Source organism: Panonychus citri, unplaced genomic scaffold, assembly GCF_014898815.1.
Source record: "Panonychus citri isolate SS breed McGregor unplaced genomic scaffold, ASM1489881v1 Contig00023, whole genome shotgun sequence".
In the NCBI taxonomy this organism is placed as follows: domain Eukaryota; kingdom Metazoa; phylum Arthropoda; class Arachnida; order Trombidiformes; family Tetranychidae; genus Panonychus; species Panonychus citri.
Window position 1 is genome coordinate 841,247 of NW_026515428.1, and position 21,549 is coordinate 862,795.

The window sequence follows — 21,549 nt, forward strand, 5'->3', positions numbered from 1 at the left end:
ATTGTCACGTTCTCACATGAAACAAACTTTAAAATTAATAATTAACTCAATTTCCGTAAATGAGAGAGAGAGAGAGAGAGAGACAATAATTAAACTAACCAGTTAATCGTTGATGAGATTAATTTAATTAAAGGGGCGTTTAAATTAACTAATCACATTGGAAGCCCGTATGATGTGGTTGATGATAATGGTTGATTTAATTGTTGAGAAAATAGGTTTGCACATAAATTGTTGCCATTAATTTTTTTAATTTTCTGAGTTTTCTTATCAATCAAATCAACGTGATCATAATTGTTAAGTTTGTGTGTTGTTAATTAAACTATGGTCTCTGATTACAATAGATCTCATTTATCATCAATTAGTGTCTCATCATCAACTCAAATTGAATTAATTAACTTGAATCAGTTTAACTCACCATTAATCAACAATAATCCATTAAGTGATTTAGACAACAATAATAATCAAATTAAATCAAATTTAAGCGAAAATGTTAATTATTGGTCAAGAAGAAGAGGCAAAAAAATGATTAACCAAAGATTAAGTTTGTCAACAGTTGAGACAACAACAAATGAATCCACTGAATCAACTAATTGTCCAGTTGATTTACGTCAACAATTAACTGGTGAGTTGAATTATTTTTTCAAAAATCCAATGGACAAATGGAGGATAACCAAGGCTTTCCCTTGGAAATTGTTTCTACAATTTGTTAAATTAATTGTTGTCACAATTCATATAACCTCAATTGGCTTTGAAATGTCATCATTTATAACCAAGGAAAAGGTGATGGAGGCCACTTTAAGGTCACTTATTTTCCAAGATTGGGAATCGAACCAAGAGTTGAACGTTTATCCACCGGGTCGAGGTCCTTATGCCGTTTACACGAAGGCCAATTTTTTCGGTAACCTTGATTTCGCAATTAAATCAATTGCTACTCTTCAAGAGGAGGGAATCAATTTGTTTGCTTATGATTCATTGGCTCGAGATCAAGTATCGCCGATGACCCTTGTCATCCGGGAATTGTCCACTTCCGTTTTGAATCCGTTTGACTTTGATTATCATATTAACCCGATTGAGGTTGAACGTCGGGTTCCCATTGAAAGTGACCTGCCCGCCGGTGACATTGGTTGGGATTCTTTTAACATTCAAACTTATCTTTCAGAGAGAAATGAAACAATTGATTTTAATTCAGTTAACGAGATTAAATTAACCACAAACCTGAGGACAATTTTTTTCCACTCGCTTACTTCCTATTACTATTCACCCGCTTGTTATAAGGTCAAAGTTATCATTACCTACGATAATTGTGCCCACTCTGGACAGATTAAAGTGTCACTGGACACTTATTGTTTCCGTCAACAGTGTTACGGGAATTTGGCCTCATCCTCGTCACCGGCAATCATCAATACCTATTCTCTGGTCACTTGGACAGTTTTCATCATCTCAAGTATTTCATTGTATCTTTGCTGCCGTTCACTAAAAATGGCCTGGGTTCTTTGGTCGAAAGTCTCCAAAGTGGCCAAAGATTATTATCAAGTCCAATTAACAATCGACGAGGATAGAAAATTTTTCGATACTGGTTTATTGATTATTCTCATTAATGATTTAATCTTTTTTCTTGTCTCGTTCATCAAATTAACTAATATCGTCGATCTAAATGAAGATATTGGCCTGGCCAATCGATACTCTCTTCTCTATGGCCTTGGAATATTATTAACCTGGTGCAATCTCCTTCGTTATTTGAACCTTTTCGAAAGGTTCAATGTTGTCACTCGAACCATAGCAAAAGCGGGTCGAGATATTTTCAAATTTACTTTAGTCGCTTTGATTATATTTACGTAAGTAAATCGTAATCATGTTGATCAATATTTTTTCCTTGTTCGAACCTTAATTGTTACAATGTTTTTCCCACTCTTGACCAGTGGCTATTGTCTATCAGGTTGGATAGTTTTAGGTCCATATCATTTGAAATTTGCGACACTTAGCAAAACGGTCGAGTGTCTTTTCTCATTGATCAATGCGGACGATATGTTTGCGACCTTTGAATCAACTCGGTACGATGAAAGTACCAATGGTTTGGTTATATGGTGGTTCAGTCGTCTCTACATCTATTCATTTGTTTCATTGTTCATTTATTTCATAATCAATTTGTTCATAACAATTATAATTGAAGCTCGTGATAGTGTTCAAAATGCTCGTTGCGATTATCAAAAGGATAAAAATTCATTTTTAAAGGTAATTAACATTGTAGTTAGATAATTATGATGATTGATTAATTTACTAAATTGTCATTTGTTTTTCAACAGAAATTCATGAATCCTCAACAAGATATTAACTTGGCGACTGAGACAAAATAATAAACTATTCAACAATCAACTGATTGTTATGGTGTCTTCATTGACAATTGATGACACAATTAACTTTTTAACTTATTACAAAGTAGATTTTAAATTGTTTCTGTATAAACAGTAATTAGTGAATAAAATATTTTTCTGTATAAAAATATTATACTGATTGTTAACTCTGTTTAATTGTTATTTTCACTATGATTCTTTCAACACAATCAGGGAAAACTTTAATCTCTTCAATGGTTAATTGTTTATCCACCAGGAAATCACTAAATTGTTGGACTCCTCCACCAACACCAAAGTAATAACTTTTAGCGGCAAAATAAGCACAACCATTGGGAGTCAAACAATTAGTTAAAATATCAACTAATTTAGGATAATTGTCTTGATTGTAAATTGTTTCACAGCTGAATATGTAATCGTATCTCTTGGTTTTCGGAAAATTTGACCAATCACCTGATATGAAATTGACTCTTGGTGACAGTTTTTCCCATGTTTCATTTACACTTGATTGCTTGCAATTAACCAGAATATTGGGTAATGTGTAATTAATCAGAACATTTTGATTAAAGTCTTGAAAATCAACAGAACCTTCAATTGATTTAAGTAAACATATTCCAACGATTCCACTGCCACAACCTAACTTTAAAGGAGAAAGAGAGAATTAAATGAATAAATTGTCGGGCTATTATTGATAGAAAATGTTAATTTTCCAATAGACTTACATCTAAACAGTTAATTGTTCCAGTTAATTGTAGATCATCGTTGATAAATTGAACCATATCTCTTGAACATTCCCAGACTTTGAAACCTCCTTCATAGACTCCTGGTGTTAAATCACTTGGTGAATTAAGTCCAACCTCTCGTGAGTCAATTGCATCACCATCATGATCAACACTTGATTTAAATAATTGTGAACAAGACAAATTAGTAATAATCTTAAATGAATCATCACCAATCTTAATTGATTTAAACTTTAAACCATCAAAATTGACCAACAAATTATCAACAGCAGCCTAAGGAAAGTGTTAGAAAACATTGAAACAATAAGACAATTAAATTTAAAATAGTTAATTGCAAATAATCACCTGATCAACTGACTGATTAATCATCACAATTAGTTAATTGTAAACAAAAATCACTTGTTGTCAAAAACTAAAAGTAAACAAACAAAACATGTGAGTCACTTGAGGGAAAATCTCCTAATTTCTAATTGAAGATTTTGTTTTAATTTCTTTTAATCAAATGAAACAATCAGTTAATCACATTGATAAATTGTTATAATTAAATCTAATATGATAATCTGATGATAGGAACACGAGAGAATCAAAATTCGCAAGGACATTTAAAAGAAAATGGAAAGTTCCAGTTTAATGATTAAGTTTCTGTGGAAATTTTATCGAAACTAAATCAAAATAATTAACTAATTAAATCAATTATTTAATCAATGTGATGATATTTTTGTTCCAGGAGAAACAAAACTTCAATCATAATAATCAACTGATTGATTAATCGCTTAAATTAAATGTTAACATCAGTTGATTCCTAATTTTGAAAGTGAAAGTTTAGTTAATCATGATGATGATTAAGCTCAATTTAATTATTTCGCCTCTAATTTAAATTCAATGTTAATCATAACCCAACAATCAACTCATATGATTTCAATCAATAACATTTTTTTTCCTTTACAATTTGAACTCTTCTGGACACTTCCTTTTTTTTACCATGATTAAGTTAATTGTAAACAATCAACCTTGACCTGATCACAATCAACAATCAACATCGTCATCATATTAATTATAATCATGATTTTAATATAGTTAAATTAAAAAAAAAGAGAAAAATTTATTAGAATAACAAAAATTACTTGATTAACTTGAAACGAGTTAATTTAAATTAAGATTTTTAATTGTGTACAATTAATAAACTAATCTTCAACTCTAATCATAACCATTTTAGTTAACCATTCAATCATTTGTAGTTAATTGTAATTGGAAAAAAAAAATATTCAACAATTTAAAAAGCCGTTGGGTATGAAAGTAAAAGTGATTAATAAATTTCCCGATTAAATTACCAAATTAAATTGACCTCTTTTCTTTGATTAAATTAAATCAATTCAAAAGTGATAATGAAAGTTTCCAGTAATTAAAACTCACAAAAACAACAACAATTAATAAATTGTTTGTTAATGAAAAATGTTACTACTTTTTTGTGTTATCAACTAATTAAATTGTTGTTTTTTTGTACACAATTAATTGTTCAACAAGTTAGACAATTAAGTGATAACAACGCACAACTAAATTAACCTTGAGCAATTAGGTAATTTTTTATTTCTCCCGATCAATTCAATGGGAGCTTCACCCACCCTGAGGCAATTAAAGTTAAAGAATCGGTAACCAACAAGTTGATTAATGATGGAGAATCAAATTAGACATAGTTGATTGTGAACAATTGACAATTAGTTAGGAAAACCAACAATTAACTGTCACAATTAGGATGCAAAAAAAAGCACAAGTGAATCTTTAATGAAGTAAAGGATTGACTGGAAAATTGAAAGTTCTGGAAAATTTAGATTGTTGGTCAAGAATCAATGACCACCTTAGATGACCATTGGTGATTAGATAATTAAATCGTGATGATGATGTTGATGATGCAGGAAAAAAACAAGAGAGGAGGAAGAAAAGAGGAAGATGAGGAAAGAAGGAGGAGAAATGATGATAATCAGGATAAATTGACTGTTGAAATTTTCCCGTTTACAAGTTGAGTTGATTGTTGAGAACAACAATTTAAAAGTATAAAGATGATGTTGTCAGCATTGAAATTGATTCAGTGTTAATTTGATTCACAATCAGATCACATCATCATCATTATCATCATAAGCTTTCAAGTTCAATAGTAATTGAATAATAAGAAACCTAATTTGGTGAATATAATTTATTATTATTGTGAGTTTTCAATTTGATTTTCCAACCATCTCAGTCAAAGTTAATCATGTCTTCAGTTGAAGTTCAATCGACAACAATTAATTCATCATATTCATCAACCGATCAGGGTAAAAGTAGAACCAACAAATCGAAACCATTGGTTGACAAGATTCGTTCAACTGTCATGGAAATTTACTCATCGGAACCCGAAACTTTTGACCCAATTGACATCGAACGTGTAAAAACCGATGATTGGTACATTAAGCGTTTCCTTTTGTCCCAAAGTAAAAATGTAAAATCAGCGACCAACATGTTAATTGATTCACTTAAATGGCGTAAATCTTATGGTGTTAATCAACTTGATCTACGATCGTTTCCATGTGAAATCTATCGTTTGGGTGCTTTTTTCGTCTACGAGCACGATAAACAGGGTCGGGAGGTTTTATATGTTCGTGCCAACCTTTTCCGTCGTTCAAAAGATTTAAGGCCAGTTTTGGTTCAATATGGAGTAACAATCGGCTGCCAGGTTGAAAAGGCCTCGAAAAATGGAGTCACTTGTGTAATCGACTTTAAAAATTTATCCCTTGCCCATGTTGACCTGGAAATTATGAGGATCATAATCACAACGATAGTTAATCATTTTCCGCTTTTCGTTCAACAATTTCTTGTTTGTAACATTCCCTCAGTACTTCAGATGATCTCATCTCTGGTGATTAACTTAATTCCCTCTTCGGGACGTAACACATTGACCTTTGTTAAACCCGAAGATTTAACTAAATACATTGACTCCGACAAGATTCCTGATTGTTTGGGTGGAACTTGTAAAAAACCTTGGAAAGGATCGGGTGTAGTTCCTAATGGTTGTCCTAATTTCCTCGAATTTGCCAAACAAATCGGTTGGACCAATCAACAATATCGATCAATTTATAAAACATTCAAGTCAATCTTTGAAAGTGAAGGTATTGAGCCAATGCCCGAACCTGTTGATTAAATACTCGTTTTCATGTTAATACCAAAATAATAAAAATCACATCATCATGATTCTTAAACTTGTTTTAATTTAATAATAATTAGATTGACTGGTTAGTTGATTTATCTACACAATTTATGTTAGAAACAAAAAAAACTCATTCTCTTTCTTTAGACTGAAAAAAAACTTTCATGGTCAAAAGAAGTTCTTAATTGTTCATCAGATTAGATTCGAATATCGCCTCAGGCAAAGTTCACGATTAGTCTGTGTTGATAACGAACTTTATCAAGTTTTCTATCAACAGAATCGAACGGCAATTTAGTTGTGGCGTATGAGTTTTTTTCGTCGCAATTAACCGGAGTTTAAGCTTTTATTCATATTGAATATGGTTTAATTGATTAACAGTTTTCAATTTAATTTGTGATTACACATATTTGTTTGTTTAAAATTGAATTTTGATTAGCAAATAAATTGAAAGAAATTGGTTGATTTATAATTGAAGGAATTGGTATGAAAGATATAATTGAATAAAATGAAAGAAAAACTTTGATTGGTGAATAATTGTTTTGTCTCACCCGTTTTAATCCATTGATGTTGTTGAATCTTCGATGTTTGAAACACTGAATGAAACGTAGCGTTTTCGAACTCTTTTGACTGGTGTTTCGTACATGGATTCATCATCGTCCGCGTTGAGGGCTCGTTTTCTTGTGACTCTTTTAGATCGATTGAGGGAAATGTCAAATTCGTTAACTTGAGATAAACTATTCCGATAAAGAACCAATGGTTGCCATTCATCGAAATCAACACCAGCATTTTTGACACATTTTTCCAAATAAGTTAAGCTGAAAGTAAATATAAGTTGGAAATTTAAAATTAAATTAACAGAATAAATTATTTCAGAACAGATATAAATACTTACACCGTCTTTTTATCTTGTTTAAAGATTTTATTTGAAAATTCAACCAGAATCTCAAGGAAAGGTAAATTCGGTGGAGGACCCAAAGGATCAATCGGATTATCCATCTCTTCAAAACTAAAGTGAATTCCATCTCGATGTAAAGACGCAATTGCATCTCGGTTCTTTTGATTGTCCAAACCAAATGATAGAGCAAATCTTTTAGCCAATTCTTTGAGAGCCAAAAAGTCTTCATTTTGTTTGGTAAAAGCACTTGGATTCTCATCTGATTCACTTTGTATTTCTTTGAACATTTGGATTAAAGTGCTGGCCATAGTTTTAGCACAAATAACCTTATTCATTTCTCGTAATTTGCCAAGAGTTGTTTTGATTATGTCACCAAAATCATTGAAAAACTGTAAACAGACAAAAAACACAATTAGAATGATTGAATAATTACTGTACAATTAGAATCTTACATCAACATAATGCCGAAGAATACAGTTACTATATCTCATTGGAACAACATTGTAAATGATTAGTTTACAAAAAGCGGCCAACAAATGCCTTTTATTGTAAAGTTTCTCAACTGAATCCTGAACTTCTGGTTCATCTGAAATATTATCATGAGGAAAAAGAAAAGAACAATATTAGTTTAAAGTTAAATGGGTAAGACAAGAGTCACAATTTACCTGTACTTTGATCATCTAGTATGAAAACATTTGATTCTATGAAAGCGATCAGTCTTTCCGTTTGTGATTTATTGGGTTGACAAATGAGATCAGATAATTGAGGTGAATCATGAGCTAGATGAGGACTGAAAATGATAAAGACATCACATAGAATGAAGTAGATCTGAAAAGAAAAAGAAAATGAAATTAGCAATTATACAAGAATAGAAATTGATTCTTCACTGGATCACCTCTTCAGCCAACTGTTGATTACATTGGTCCAACAAAGTAAAAGCTTCATTGATAAATTCAACCAACTTAAACTTTTCTAGTTTTAAATCTAAATCGTGATTATCATTATTGGTGGCGAAATGAACTCTCCAAATTAGAATATAGAAACAAATAGTGAAAGCGTTTTTGTTGCTTCGTCTGCGAACTTATTGGATTCATCTGATGGTTGAAAATCTTTGATCCAATTTTCAAAGAAAATATTCCAAATTTCAATAGTATCCATTTGATGACAACACGAAACGATTGGTGCAATTTTCTTTGTCACAAAACTAATTGTCTCCAATTTATCATCAGATCCTTCGCAAAGGCCAGTAAGTGATTCCTTATACTTTTGTAACAGTTTATCCAAAAGTGTGCTCACTTCAACTCGAACCAATCGATAGTGAGTAAAATTTTCGTCTTGCATAAATTCATAGATACGAGCACAACTTTCGATAACTTCGGTCTCCGAATGAATCTCGATTAGTTCAGAGATAACGGTCAATAGGTTTTCCATATCGTCAGAATTTTGTGAATAAGTATTTTTGAGAAAATGTAACGGTATTTCCAGTAGATCGATGACTTTTTGTGTGTCCGTTTTGTATTTTCTCAAAAGATCAGGAATAACGGAAGAAAAGTGTAGAGAAATTTTCTCCTTCTCTTCATTTAAATTAGCCAAATCTTTAGCCGAAATTTTTGATCTTCTAATATTACGATCAATAGGAGGTTCACCAGTGGATATTTGTTTAACAGCACAAGACATCAAGTCAATTAGTACAGATTCTTGTTTCTCTCCAAGATTGTCTTCTGGTGAATTTGATTCCTCTAGAAGAAGATCCGTCATACATTCCCAATCTTTAATCATTGGGTGACTATCGATTAAACTGTCAACCAGATAAGCACAATGTTCATGAGTGTCACACTCAATGAAGAAAGAGATCAAATCTTTTAATTGTGATGTGTAAGGGGAAAGTTTTTTGCCTCTTCGAGAGCATAAATTATCATCCATTTCACCATCAATCTTGAATAGTTTTGTAATCAGAAATTCACCAGCAGCTTGAGCAACATTTCGATGTGTTGTGAAAATTAACATGTAGATTTTTTCACAGTCTACATTTGATAAAATGTCACCATAATGTTTAAGAATTTTGAGCATCAATTTAATCGCGTGAACGGCTACTTCACTATCTTTATCCATGGTCATGGAAATGAATCTATCTTTATATTTGTTGGTAAAAAGTTCCATCCTTTGGAGAATTTCTTCCGTTTCATAAAGAGGAAGAAGTGCTTGTAAACATCTTAGACGAACTTCACTTTCTTTGTCATAAATGGTCCAACCAACATACTTTAAATGTGGATCATCAAGAAAATAGTTTGGAAATTTTTTCATCCAAATACCGATTTCATTCATACAAAGTGAACGAATCTCTGGGACAACATCTTTGTATCGGTGGACAAAAATTGATTTAAACAAATATCCAAGGATTGTTTTTATATCTTTCATATTCTCATCCAGTTCTGTTCGCTTGGCACTTAGAACATTTAATTTATCTCCTCTCGACTTTTCTGAACGAGCCTTATCATATTGACGCTGATTATTATCAATGTTAATACTCAAAGTAAGAGCAACATCAACAAGGGAAGTCATAAGTGTAACTGCTGCTAAAGTTGCTGTATGGCGAAAAGCACGAACTTGAGAATCAGATAATGTAATCAAGAATGAAATCATATTCTCCATAAAATATTGATCATAGATTATACTATGTTGACATTGTCGAATAAGAATATGAATAAATTCACAAAAATTGGATCGAAATTTTTTCCATTGAACACCAGCAGTAATGATTGGATAATCTCCACCAGCTTGATCATCAAATTCTTCAACCAATTTTCTAACAATTTTAGTAAAATCAAGAGTCTCTCTCATCTCACAACTAATTTTACTTGAACAACCCGACGAGAGAACAAAAAACTGTAACAACTCTAAAATACCAACATCTCTATCCTGTCGATAGCTTTCAATCCAATCATCAATGGCAGACTATAAAAAGAAGAACAAACAAAACCAAAAAAAGAATAGAACAAAAAAACCAAAGAGAGAACATTAAACAAAGAGAATCAATTAAAACGCCAATTAAAAAGTCAAACAATTACCTGAATTACCGATCGATTCTTTTTAAGACTCGCGAACAACGGATTGTTCTTCTCACTTGATTGCGACATGAGAATGAATTACAATTAAAACAATTGACAAGAGAATTAGAAACAATTAATTAATTAAAAAAAACAAAGAAAATAATTTGACCAATTGACTCATTAATCCTTTGATTAACTTTATCTACATAACACACAACCAGATGGCGTTTCTTTCAACCGCGAAAAAGAATTTCGATTGGCATTAATACCAATAGATGGCGACTTGTTGGTAATTCTAATTTTCGGTGGAAAATTTTTCCAATTGTTTTTATCTAATTAAATTAAAATCATCTCTAATTAGATTTGGTGTTTAATTTTTACCAAAATGGCGTCCAATTTAACGGGATTCTATCTACTATTTAGAATAGAAGAGAAGAGAAAATTTCTGTTAGAAAATAGTGAGACTTTTCCAGCAGAAAAAAAAGAAACAAGATGAGAATCATCAACAACCTGTTGTTGGAACAACATCTCAATTGAACGAGTCATTTCATCTTAAATTGTTGATCAAGTTTAATCTTTTCTTTTTGTTTCTTCTCTTAATTTTTTTGCTTCTTTATTAGTTACCTTATTGTTTGTGTTCGATTCTCGTCTCGTTTTCGATTTCCAATTGTTCACAAAATGTCCACCATCCAATCAAACGACAAAAGCCAAGAAGATTCAACTGTTGCTAACGGCGGATCTTCATCATCTTCTTCCGTTACTATTACTGAAAGAGCTCGAGTTATTGTTTCTAATAATGGTTCTGATGAATCGAGATTCGGATATGATAAATCTTCAATTTCTATTCCATCTTCATCAACTGATGTTTCTGGTGAAAAAATGGCCAACAATCAAGAGGAAACAAAGAAAAAGAAAAAACCAGCCAATTGGTTGGACGTCCTACAGGTTAGTCTAATTGTCTTAACTGTTAACCTCCAATTTCCAGGGAATTAAATTTCTTTGATAATTTTCTAATTGTTTATTAGTGTTTATGACACTTTGTGAGTAACTTTTCGCATCCAGGAAACAACTTTAATTGTTAATTTGATAGTTGAAATCATCGTTACTTGATTTTACTCATTTTCCCTCTTGAAACAATCAAGTTTTTTGGTTCCTTATAATGAGTTTCGTTATTACCTTGCCATTTAACTAATTACAATCAACCGAATTGTCATTATTATGTCTACTAATCAACACTTTTCAATTTCTTTTCAATTCATCATTACTTTTCCTTCTTATGTCTGTCTTATCACAATAACTTGTCTACTTGGAAGGTCATCATCATAAGTAGTGGTCAGTTCGGTCTGTTTCTAATTAAGTTGAACTTTTCATTTATTATTATTAAGATTTCGAGATTGTGACCATTTTCATTTCTGTAATTTGACCTTGTCTCTTAATCTCAAACAACTATAATACCGAAAAAACAACAACAATAACAACAATCAAATTTAAAAGAGAACCATTTATGCTAATCAATTGTTTTCTTTTTCTTTTCTTTTTCCTGATAGATTGACCCAAAGGTTTATTGGCCGAAAAAGTATCGATATACAGCTGAACCTCGACCAGGAAGTTATTACATGTTAACTGTCAAGGAGAGAGACTTTTATGAAGACAATGGTTTTCTAATTGTTAAAAGTTTAATCCCGACAAATGGGATTAACAAAATTCGAGATAATCTAAAAGATGGATCTAGATTAGCATCAACTGACCAACCAATTAATTCAGCAATAACTAACGACACATTGAGAAATCTGATCAACTATCCACGGGTAAGAATCGACACCCAAAAAGCAACAACAATCAAAAGTGATAGAAATTTAAATTTAGAAAACAGTTCAATTTAATTTCTCTCTCTCTCTCTCTCTCTCTTATTCGAGGGAATTTCTTCAAAATTAATTAATTGTCGATTTTCTCCTTGAAAGAAATTCCATTTGTGGAACAAGTTGAACAACTCTAACATGTTCCAATGTTTCCTCATGTTAATTATCACAATATTTTCCAAAAACTTAAAATATAAATCAAATCGAGAATCGGCCGAGAATCTAAACTAACGGTAGCTACTAATCAACCTTTAATTTCTTAATTAACTTTCAATATCTCCCTTTAATCCAAATTAATACGAGTATCAGTTTATAATTACATAGAAAAGTAAATTATCCTTGTGGAAAATTTTCATCTCTGGTTCTAATTATACTTTTTATCATTAGAATCAACGATTTATTTTTAAATTTTGATTTTACGATTTTCCGATTTGATAAGTTTTTTTGAAAATTTTCTGTAATTTGTTAATCACTTGTAACCTGTTAGATTTGTTGTTATTTTATCGATTTGCTTGAATAGGTTCACCCAGTAAACGATAGTCTGAACAAAAAGAGGGTGAAATTAGATGATAATCAGGGCAATCAGGGAATTCTCCGAGTAAAGTTATCGCTCGATCGAGTATCCAATCGATTGTGTTACTCTCTTATTGAGACGATCTTATATTCACCATTAAAATGCTGATAGTTAACGAATATAAACTAATAATTATTTTAATCATCTAATTCTTTGATTTGATGAATATTCTCATCTTTAATCATCATTAATGTTTCTCTTTTCTCTTCCTCATCATCCTTTATTTTTATATACAGTTAATAGCTTCTAATTCAATCTTATCAGTTGGTTTGGAACGAATTCAATTTTAAATTGTTTCAACAATTAACTTAATTTTCTTCTTCTAACCTTCAATACAAGAGGAAATCATAAAGAAACAGATCCAGTAAATTGTTAATCAATTGTCTCAAGTGAATCAATTGAATATTTATTATTATTGTTTACAATTTAGTCTTGACATTTATTCAAACACTCAATTGAATATTTGTTATTTCTGTACACAATTGTTACAATTAACAAAACTCACCGATTCTTATTGATTGTTACTATTGTTAAATTGTTTCATTTTCAATTGGCTTGATTTTGTTAGAATTCATTGTAATTGTTTAGTCAAATTGGATTAGTTTATTTCGTTCATTTTTTGCCTGATTGGTTCCAATTGTTATTAATTATACTCATTTAACAATTGGATCAATTTAAATAAAATCAGAACAATTTTTTTGCTTCTTTAACAAAATCAAATTACTGTCAATATTTTGATTAAGTACAATTATCATATGAATGATTAATATAATCAAGTTATTAGTATTTATTTGACTATTTAATTGTCGATACACCAATTGATTGAGACACAAATTCTAATTGTACCTGTCGATAACTAATTCGTATCTAAATCAATATACTGATTACCTTTGATTTCTAATTGTTTTATATTTTTCTCTCATTAGATTGTACGTTATGCTGGATCTTTCTGTGGTTACAATATAATGGCAATGACTTGTTCCCCTATTTATGATTATATGTTTTCCGAATTACAATTAAATGGTTTCCAACGTGATCTCCACTGTTTACCTTTTAGACCAGCTGATAGGATTGTCAGTGTTTGGGTAGCCTTGGAACCCTGTGGAATTGAGCTGACCAGCGATTCATCATCAAATGGTCAAGTTGATTACATGATTATACCAGGAAGTCATCGAACTGGTTACTTGGAGACAATTTATTCCGACGATGAGGGTAATAAGGTGCGAATGTTTTACGAGAGAATCCCTGAAGTTAAACGAATTCGCGATGAACCTTCCAGTAAAGGAGTTCGAAAAGTTCAATTGAAACCGGGAGATGCTCTATTTTATCATCCACTTTTGGCCTACACAATTAAAATTAACTCTCAACAATCAACACAATCTTCACAAGGAAGATTAATTGCCATCTCATGTCGTTATGCTTCATCAGATTGTGATTATATTGAAACATCTTCAGGATCAACTTACCAAGATGAGATTCCACCTTACCTGGTCAATTCAATTTCTGATTATAACCTTAACAAGGTAATAGATAATTAAATAATTTCAAGGTCAAAGATCTGAGGTTCATCGAGAAGATGATTTAGAAATTATCAACAGTTAATAGTTTCTTTCTCTTGATTATCAATTGATCCCCTAAAAGTGATGATAGATCATCAACTTGATTTAAACTTGAATCTTAATCTCTCAACTAATTTATTAATCTATTTTATTCATCATTAAACATGATCATCTTTCCGTTATTTCATGAAATAACCTTTGACTTCTCGATGATCATGATTTCTTGTTTCTCTTTATTCCTCTTAAATTGTGATAATATATATATTTTAATTTCTTGTTTCTATTAATAGGATTACTGGAGGAATCAAGGATTACTGATTAAAGGAAAACGAAGTAATCTTTAATCGCAATTAAGAACCGGGGAAAAAGTCAACATCCATTATTCCACCTTGACCAATCAACCATTATCACTGATTATTGTATAATCATCTCGACGGTTGATATTAATTATCAGTTATTAATTAATCAACAATAATTCCAGAAAGAAATATACAAACATCAGAAACGTAACTTTTTGTATAATTATTGATTTGAAAATCGATTAATTAATCATAACAAACCAACTACAGTTTAATTATAAAACTAATTTTATATATATATTATTTAAAAGGATTGATACAACAATAAGAATCTAAATGATCAACTTGAAGTGATAAGCTTAATTGTTACTCTACCGAAACAACAACAATTAATTTTGATGAATCAATTGAATTATCAAGCAAAACAATTGCATCTTCAACCATCAATAATAAGTTTCTCAAATATGTAATTTGATGAACTTAATGGTTAATTGTAAGAATTAAGAAAAAAACTAAGAAAGAGCCTTTAATTTACCAGTTAATCATTTTCACTATACTTAATTTTATGCTAACAATTTAACCTTGAACAATCAGTAATCAAGAAAATAGCAAACTAAATTAACTTTACAAGAGTTAAATTTAAATTTTTTTACCTTTTAACCACTTGAATTGAAACTATTAAATAAGATGTTGATTAAATAATAATAATGAAGGTAAATTTATATAATAATCAAGGGAAATTGTCGAAGGATTTAAATCACGATAATCAGGGTTGATGATAGAATTTAATTCGCAATCAAACATCCTTGTCCATTAACAATTTAACTCTCAATCGATCAACAATTAACTTTCTTATGTGTTTTACTTTACTATTCATTTTCACCATAATCTCAATAGTTTTTCAATCACTTAATCAACGATTATAAATTGTTGACAATCAAAATGTTTTATATTTTGTGAATCAAATTGTTTCTTGTGCAATTAAATTAAACGATTTGTTATTATTTTTGTTTTTCACGTTAAATTATTTTCCTAATTGTTTGCTCAATTATGAATCTAATTGTGTTGTTATTTTGTTCACTGTTCACAATTAACTGTTATTGTCCTTTATTGGTCAATGGAAATGATTTAATTACAAACAATACAATTGATAGTCAATTGAATAATCAATCAAACACTGATTATATTGATTCTTGGTTAATGTTTGAAAAATTTTCTCACCATTGGATAACCAATTTAGTTTCAACAATTGACAAGCCACTTAATTTTATTTTAATTGCTACAAATGTTACTAATCAATGTTCATCATCAATTACTGGATATATTGATGATTTGAAACAATTTAAAACCCAAGCTTTACAAAGTAAGTAACAATTATCAAAATTATCCGTTAATTGCTCCAATTAGTTATTACAATTGATTAAGAACATAGAATTAGTTAATCATTTACAATCAATTTAAATGGCGTCTCAGACTTGATTATTAATCGGGAAAATCAGATTAACTTAAATTTTCATTTTCAAGATCATCTGATAATTAAAATCGGATAAAGGTCATTAAAACCTGATTAGTTAAAGATGATTATGAATGATAGGGAGAGCAAAAGTTTTGGGGCCTTTTGCTAATTAAATCAATTACAATTAACTAATTATCGTCTCAATGAAAGGATTTTTAAAACTGTTCAATTTTAACCGATTAATCAAATCAAGTCAATTAAAACAAGGAAAAAAAACAACAACAAAGTGTAACAAGATTAAGAGATGAACATTAAATCAGATTAATAGATTGAGTAAATTGAAGAGCGAATAGAAATGAACAATTAAGAAAATAAAATCGAACATTAAATTGTTAGAAATTAACTTTTCTTTTCTTTCGTTGAGGATTGGATTCAACGGGAACTCGACCTGTCGCTCTGATGAGCGGATCGTTTTTCTCCTATGGGTCTTATGAACAATGTCTTTCGATGGACACAAGTCAATATTGTCTTTTATCGATGAGTTTGGGTGTACCAAAATCACGCAAGTACGAAGGTCATTTAAGAAAATTGGATGACCATCAGATTAATTTCACTACTGACCCGTTTAAAGAGTATGTAGTTGACTATTTACACTTTCATCATATCGTCAATTACACTTATGGATTATGTTTACCTCGAGGTTGTTTATCGGGTGAAGTTGAAAGAGTAACAAATTCATTGGCAGATTATCATCAAACTGGATTAACGATTGATGTTCAATATTGTGATGTTAAAAATGATCCACCAAATTTACCAATTCACGTTTACGTGGGACTATTTATCGTTGTGACAGTTGTTATACTCAATTTACTTGGTACACTGACCAGTCTTTCATTTTTATCCGATTTTAATGTTTCCGTCAATTATGATAAACTTATCGCCAAATCGGGTGAAAGTGATTCGGTTAATTCATTATCTTGTCTCCACGGGATTAAGGCCATTTCCATGTTTATGATTGTTATTTCTCATGCACTATTGGCTACGGTTGATGTTAATACAGCTCGATTGTTCCAGTCGATTACAATTCTTCCCAGTCTTGGCTTTATGCCCGCTTACTTTTTCCCGCTGGCGGTAGACACTTTTTTCATGGTAACCGGACTGAGTATGTCACTTTTTATTCAGAAAAGGAAACGGGTGACAATGTTTGCCGTTCTATTGGGTCGATATTTAAGATTTTTACCATCAATCATTTGGGCCATTTCTTGGGCTTTTCTGCTTATGAATGAAGCGGTAAAAAATCAACTTGGTGGACCAAATTGGTTCCATCCAAGAGCGACCAATATGGATAAATGTGTCAACAATTGGCTTCCAAATGTCCTTCTCATTCAAATGTGGTTAGATTGGAAACCCGAACCCGCTGGATCACATGGATGTTTAGTCACTGATTGGTATCTGACCGTTGATTTAATTTGCACGCTCTTTTTGGTCATTGTTTGGATTCCAATCTCAGTTGGTCATCGTCGTCAAGCACTTTTCTGTACTTGGCTTTTGATAATCCTTGGTATCGCATTCTCGGGCTTTAGTCTTTACATTTTTGACCTGCGACACTTTTGGCGAATCAGTGATTTTCTCAATGAAGATTCAATTTTGTACAATTTCCGTTTCCATTTGAAACCAATCGCTCACATGGCTCCATATTTCATTGGAGTACTTCTTGGATTTTACTTGAAAGAAACAGGGAAAAAGTTATCACAGGTAACAATTTATTCCCAAATTTGAATAAACAATTAACTCGTATTGTCTTTCGCTTTCAGGTCAAGGTTAACATTGGTTGGGGTCTTTGGTCAATCGGTTGGATTGTTCACCTTTTCTTTTTCAATTACAACGATTATGATTCGAAAATTTTCTGGTGGTCATCGCTTGTCTATGGAAGTATCTCGAAAAGCTTGTGGAGCGCAATGGTCGCTTGGTTGATCTACACAATTCGAGAAGGTCACGCATACAATATCATCGGTCGAATACTCGCTTCTCGAGTTCTTTTAATCGCTTCTCGAATGAGTCTTTCAATCCTTTGTTTGAACATAATCTTTTTCAGATTTCGAAATGGTATCTCAACAGTTCCAATGGAAACATCGGTCTTTAAATTCATGTTTCTTGATCAATTTCCTTATTTCTTCCTAATTTATTTCATCTCCTTTATATCACGAATTCTGGTTGAAAGTCCTTTCTCCAATTTGGTTGGTAAATTGTTCGCTTCAGGTAAACCAAGAAACAATCTTCCCGATCCAAGTATTGAAATTTCAAAACATCGAACCATAAAAAATGAAACATCAACAGAATCATCAGCAACTCAAATGTCTGAAGCATAAATTGTGTTACAATTAAATATTATATAAATATACATGTACGAATATATTGTTATTATTAAGAGAAAAGAGAATTTTTTTTCCATTTTTACAATTAAACCAATAAAGAGAAAAATAAAACAAGTTTACTTTTTACCGACATGGGCAAATTTATCGGGCTCACGACAATCCCGTTTCTCTGACCATTTGAAGTTTTTACCTTTTACCTTCATTATTAATTTTCGAGGTTCAATTAGGTTTCTCTTTTGAAGAGATTTAATTCTATCGGTAAATAGATCACCTTCCGTTTGCACTGAACGTAAACGAGCTGCCAATTCCTCTGGAAGGTTAACTGGAATATCGGGTTCTTCATACTTGTGGGGACCCAAACGCGCTGGTCTTGTAACCACAGCGGCAAATTTTTTCTTTAAATTTTCTTGCTGTTTTTTGGCCTTTTCTTCATCAGCGGCGATATCTTTCTTAATTCTTTTAAGTTGGAATATTTGACTTGCTCTTCTTTTTTCTTCTTTCTTCTTTTTAGACTCTAATTCTCTTTGTTTGGCTAACATTTCTCTTCGTCTCTTTGCTTTTGGCTTTCGATCTTCAGCTCGAACAATTTTCTTTATTGGTCCTATTCCACCTTCTTCCTCTGGATCATTTTGAACTTGCTCTTCGTCGCTTTCTTGAGGTGCAAATTTAGCACCAGGAATTCCTCCTGACATTTCCTCTAACCAAATTTTCATCATTTCAGTTTCAGTTTTTTTCGGCTTTTTACCAAGTATCCGATCGAGAGTTTTTTCTTTCTTAATCTTTGCCAATTCAACATCAACTGCTTTTTTCATTAATTCTTGATGATCTTCGAGTGTTGGATTAATAGACATTCCCGGGTGAGGTTCATCGATTGCTGGTAAAATTGAGGGTCGTTTCAATCTACTAGTTTTCGCAGGGTGAGAAGGCTTTGAATCAGATTTCCAGAGATCATAAACTCGATTGTCTCTCCAATTTTCTGGCTTCTTTTTTTTACGTTTACCATATTCTTTAGGTTTAATCTTTACTGCTTTAGGCTCAGTTTTTGGAAACACAACCATCGGAGGAACAGCAGATTCATGCATCAGAGATTTGTAGGCAAGAATATTTTTCGACAAATCTTTAGTAGTTAACAGTTTCTTCGTTTTCTTCAATTTACTCAATTTCGATGGAATAACATGTTCACTTGCTTTCTTGTCAATAGTAAAATCCGGCTTATCTAATGGTTGCCTATGGAAGAGAAAGAGAGAGAAGAAAAAAATAAAATAAGAGAAAACGTGTTAATGTTAATTTAAATCTAATACATTTAGCACCGAAATTCTAACACCACAGACACATACCCGATTCTTTCTTTTCGTCGAACATCATCAAGGTACTGATCAACCTCTTCGATGTTAACTTTTCTCCAACCTTTTCGCCGATTTTTACCAAATTTCGTCTTTTTGGATGCAACCATTTTCCAAATGGGTAAACAAACACGTGGAGAAACAACAAAACAAAAAAGCGAAAAAGAGGAAAGAACAAACAATTTCTTCTGTTCGAAGAACAATAAACAAACAGAGAGTTAATAGGAACAAAATATATCAACAATTAAATTAGATTAATGTCTAAAAATTAATGAGTAATTAAGAGAATCAAATGTAAACAATTAAACAAAAATTTTCCAATTAAAGAGAAAACATTTTTCCATCAAATGTGTCGCCATCTGGATAGAGTTTTTAGCAATTCGAATGATTGAATTGATTTTTTGTTTTTAATTTCGCATTTTAATTGTAGTTATTTTATGGAGAAAAATTGATTGTAACATCATATTATTTTATGATTGAGCTTAAATGGGATATTCTTACATTGTAATTATAGAATTTCTTTAGATGTAAGTTAAATTCTAATTCTTTTATCTTTCTATTATGTGAGCCAATTGTAATGTTGAAATTGATTGAGTTAGTGAATGAGAAAAATGAATCAATTCATTGAGGGAAAACATCAGGTTTTACTTTCATGGTGAAGTAAAGAAGAAGATGAATGATCAGGGTGAATGGAAAAAGTTGCAATTTGAAATTTCCAGTAGCAATTAGTGATCAGAATCCACCAAGATCGAGAGAAATTTCCTACTCAATTACAACACTTTGGAAACGAGAAAATCAACAAATCAAATCTAATTCAATGAAAAGAAAAGATGATTTAACGAATATAATATTTGTTTTGTTTTGTTTTTTGAGGTCAATTGATGATTAGCTTTTTAAAAGCTTTAATTTTGCGTGTGTCACTTTTGTTTGTTTTTCTTTTGGTTCAATCCATTTGAGCGATAATTTTGCTAACTTTCTCAGCGATGATATCACATTCCTTGGTATTGAGACACTTTTCTCTTGTAACTTTATCAACCAATTTTTGTAAATATTGTTCTACATTATCAGGATTAACCGTCTCTGTTGTCCCTGGAATTGGAATATTGGCAAATTGTGAGAGAACCAGAGATGTTATCTTTCTAAGATGTTCTTCTAAATTTCTATTCGTTGCATTTCGTTGTACCGATTCAAGTTCCAATTTATCAACTGCAGCCTTTAAATTTTCTAAATGTTTAGAAAGTATAGCATTTTGCTCTTCATATTCGGTACTAATCTTTCTTAATTGTCTCAATTCAGCTTCTCGAAGTTTATTATGATGTAAAAACTCCTCCGTAAAAATAGGAATGTCCAGAGATGATTTACCACCAATACTATTTCCACTTGTATCTCCCATCCTTTATTAAATAGCAAACTAAACGTTTCTATAACAAAAAAAATGGAAACAAAACAAAAGAGCAAAAATTAATCACAACAATTAAAACCAAAACCAAAACCAAAAAGAAAAACGAAAAACACAAAATCAAAAGAGAAACAAAAAATAAAGAAAATGGAAATTTCCAAGTGAGAATATTATTCACCTAAGAGAATAATTGAACCAATAACATTTAACAATTCCAAAGACTTACCTTTAATCACCTTAATTGTGGTACCATTAAAGACGAAAAATTAACAATTAACAATAGCAAATTAATCTAACAATCAAATCAAAACAAAATTAAATCTCAATCATTTTTCAAGACAAAACATAAAACCAAAAAAAGAACATGAGACAAATGTGTCGCCATCTATGAGATTTTTTTCCAACTAAAAATGTAAACAAATTTTTTTCTCTTTTCTGGTTTTTGGTTAATTGTTGTTACCTTTTAAATTTAAT

At 31.1% G+C, this 21,549-nt stretch overlaps 8 protein-coding genes across 8 annotated transcripts; 4 read left to right on the forward strand and 4 right to left on the reverse strand.

Annotated features, from left to right (window-relative positions):
• Positions 1-168: 168 nt before the first annotated feature.
• Positions 169-2,500, forward strand: LOC128396015 (mucolipin-3-like). The gene is made up of 3 exons (XM_053356524.1): positions 169-1,835; positions 1,920-2,232; positions 2,304-2,500. Exons 1-3 carry the CDS (start codon positions 322-324, stop codon positions 2,352-2,354), a joined length of 1,878 nt encoding a protein of 625 aa, XP_053212499.1. The 5' UTR covers positions 169-321; the 3' UTR covers positions 2,355-2,500.
• An 8-nt stretch (positions 2,501-2,508) lies between these two features.
• Positions 2,509-3,556, reverse strand: LOC128396052 (histidine protein methyltransferase 1 homolog). The gene is made up of 3 exons (XM_053356577.1): positions 3,434-3,556; positions 3,071-3,361; positions 2,509-2,988 (listed from the first exon to the last, which is right to left on the reverse strand). The coding sequence occupies exons 1-3, from the start codon at positions 3,455-3,457 to the stop codon at positions 2,515-2,517; spliced, it is 789 nt and encodes a 262-aa protein (XP_053212552.1). The 5' UTR covers positions 3,458-3,556; the 3' UTR covers positions 2,509-2,514.
• A 1,316-nt stretch (positions 3,557-4,872) lies between these two features.
• On the forward strand, positions 4,873-6,310 carry LOC128396042 (motile sperm domain-containing protein 2-like). Its single transcript, XM_053356565.1, has one exon. The coding sequence runs from the start codon at positions 5,337-5,339 to the stop codon at positions 6,258-6,260; it is 924 nt and encodes a 307-aa protein (XP_053212540.1). The 5' UTR covers positions 4,873-5,336; the 3' UTR covers positions 6,261-6,310.
• A 261-nt stretch (positions 6,311-6,571) lies between these two features.
• Positions 6,572-10,416, reverse strand: LOC128395970 (cohesin subunit SA-2-like). The gene is given in 7 exon segments (XM_053356473.1): positions 6,572-7,081; positions 7,159-7,550; positions 7,614-7,747; positions 7,827-7,989; positions 8,057-8,220; positions 8,223-10,116; positions 10,230-10,416. Coding segments are annotated over 7 exon segments (3,078 nt in total). The 5' UTR covers positions 10,299-10,416; the 3' UTR covers positions 6,572-6,819.
• A 159-nt stretch (positions 10,417-10,575) lies between these two features.
• On the forward strand, positions 10,576-14,801 carry LOC128396034 (phytanoyl-CoA dioxygenase, peroxisomal-like). The gene is made up of 4 exons (XM_053356557.1): positions 10,576-11,156; positions 11,759-12,019; positions 13,571-14,167; positions 14,494-14,801. The coding sequence occupies exons 1-4, from the start codon at positions 10,890-10,892 to the stop codon at positions 14,545-14,547; spliced, it is 1,179 nt and encodes a 392-aa protein (XP_053212532.1). The 5' UTR covers positions 10,576-10,889; the 3' UTR covers positions 14,548-14,801.
• Positions 14,802-15,007: 206 nt separating this feature from the next.
• Positions 15,008-18,452, forward strand: LOC128395981 (O-acyltransferase like protein-like). Its single transcript, XM_053356483.1, has 3 exons — positions 15,008-15,865; positions 16,383-17,713; positions 17,773-18,452. Exons 1-3 carry the CDS (start codon positions 15,553-15,555, stop codon positions 18,325-18,327), a joined length of 2,199 nt encoding a protein of 732 aa, XP_053212458.1. The 5' UTR covers positions 15,008-15,552; the 3' UTR covers positions 18,328-18,452.
• Positions 18,358-19,961, reverse strand: LOC128396027 (ribosome biogenesis protein NOP53-like). The gene is made up of 2 exons (XM_053356550.1): positions 19,671-19,961; positions 18,358-19,560 (listed from the first exon to the last, which is right to left on the reverse strand). The coding sequence occupies exons 1-2, from the start codon at positions 19,784-19,786 to the stop codon at positions 18,450-18,452; spliced, it is 1,227 nt and encodes a 408-aa protein (XP_053212525.1). The 5' UTR covers positions 19,787-19,961; the 3' UTR covers positions 18,358-18,449.
• A 557-nt stretch (positions 19,962-20,518) lies between these two features.
• LOC128396063 (high mobility group protein 20A-like) lies at positions 20,519-21,452 on the reverse strand. Its single transcript, XM_053356585.1, has 2 exons — positions 21,302-21,452; positions 20,519-21,097 (listed from the first exon to the last, which is right to left on the reverse strand). Exon 2 carries the CDS (start codon positions 21,067-21,069, stop codon positions 20,620-20,622), a length of 450 nt encoding a protein of 149 aa, XP_053212560.1. The 5' UTR covers positions 21,070-21,097; positions 21,302-21,452; the 3' UTR covers positions 20,519-20,619.
• Between the last annotated feature and the right edge of the window lie 97 nt (positions 21,453-21,549).

Coding starts and splice junctions, on each gene's coding strand:
- LOC128396015 (XM_053356524.1), top strand. CDS start 322: ATGGTCTCTGATTACAATAGATCTCATTTATCATCAATTAGTGTCTCA. Junction 1,836..1,919: donor GTCGCTTTGATTATATTTAC/GTAAGTAAATCG, acceptor ACTCTTGACCAG/TGGCTATTGTCTATCAGGTT. Junction 2,233..2,303: donor ATAAAAATTCATTTTTAAAG/GTAATTAACATT, acceptor GTTTTTCAACAG/AAATTCATGAATCCTCAACA.
- LOC128396052 (XM_053356577.1), bottom strand. CDS start 3,457: ATGATTAATCAGTCAGTTGATCAG. Junction 3,362..3,433: donor TTAATCAGTCAGTTGATCAG/GTGATTATTTGC, acceptor CACTTTCCTTAG/GCTGCTGTTGATAATTTGTT. Junction 2,989..3,070: donor GAACAATTAACTGTTTAGAT/GTAAGTCTATTG, acceptor TCTCCTTTAAAG/TTAGGTTGTGGCAGTGGAAT.
- LOC128396042 (XM_053356565.1), top strand. CDS start 5,337: ATGTCTTCAGTTGAAGTTCAATCGACAACAATTAATTCATCATATTCA.
- LOC128396034 (XM_053356557.1), top strand. CDS start 10,890: ATGTCCACCATCCAATCAAACGACAAAAGCCAAGAAGATTCAACTGTT. Junction 11,157..11,758: donor ATTGGTTGGACGTCCTACAG/GTTAGTCTAATT, acceptor TTTTCCTGATAG/ATTGACCCAAAGGTTTATTG. Junction 12,020..13,570: donor ATCTGATCAACTATCCACGG/GTAAGAATCGAC, acceptor TTCTCTCATTAG/ATTGTACGTTATGCTGGATC.
- LOC128395981 (XM_053356483.1), top strand. CDS start 15,553: ATGAATCTAATTGTGTTGTTATTTTGTTCACTGTTCACAATTAACTGT. Junction 15,866..16,382: donor TAAAACCCAAGCTTTACAAA/GTAAGTAACAAT, acceptor TCTTTCGTTGAG/GATTGGATTCAACGGGAACT. Junction 17,714..17,772: donor CAGGGAAAAAGTTATCACAG/GTAACAATTTAT, acceptor TTTCGCTTTCAG/GTCAAGGTTAACATTGGTTG.
- LOC128396027 (XM_053356550.1), bottom strand. CDS start 19,786: ATGGTTGCATCCAAAAAGACGAAATTTGGTAAAAATCGGCGAAAAGGT. Junction 19,561..19,670: donor CGACGAAAAGAAAGAATCGG/GTATGTGTCTGT, acceptor TCTCTTCCATAG/GCAACCATTAGATAAGCCGG.
- LOC128396063 (XM_053356585.1), bottom strand. CDS start 21,069: ATGGGAGATACAAGTGGAAATAGTATTGGTGGTAAATCATCTCTGGAC.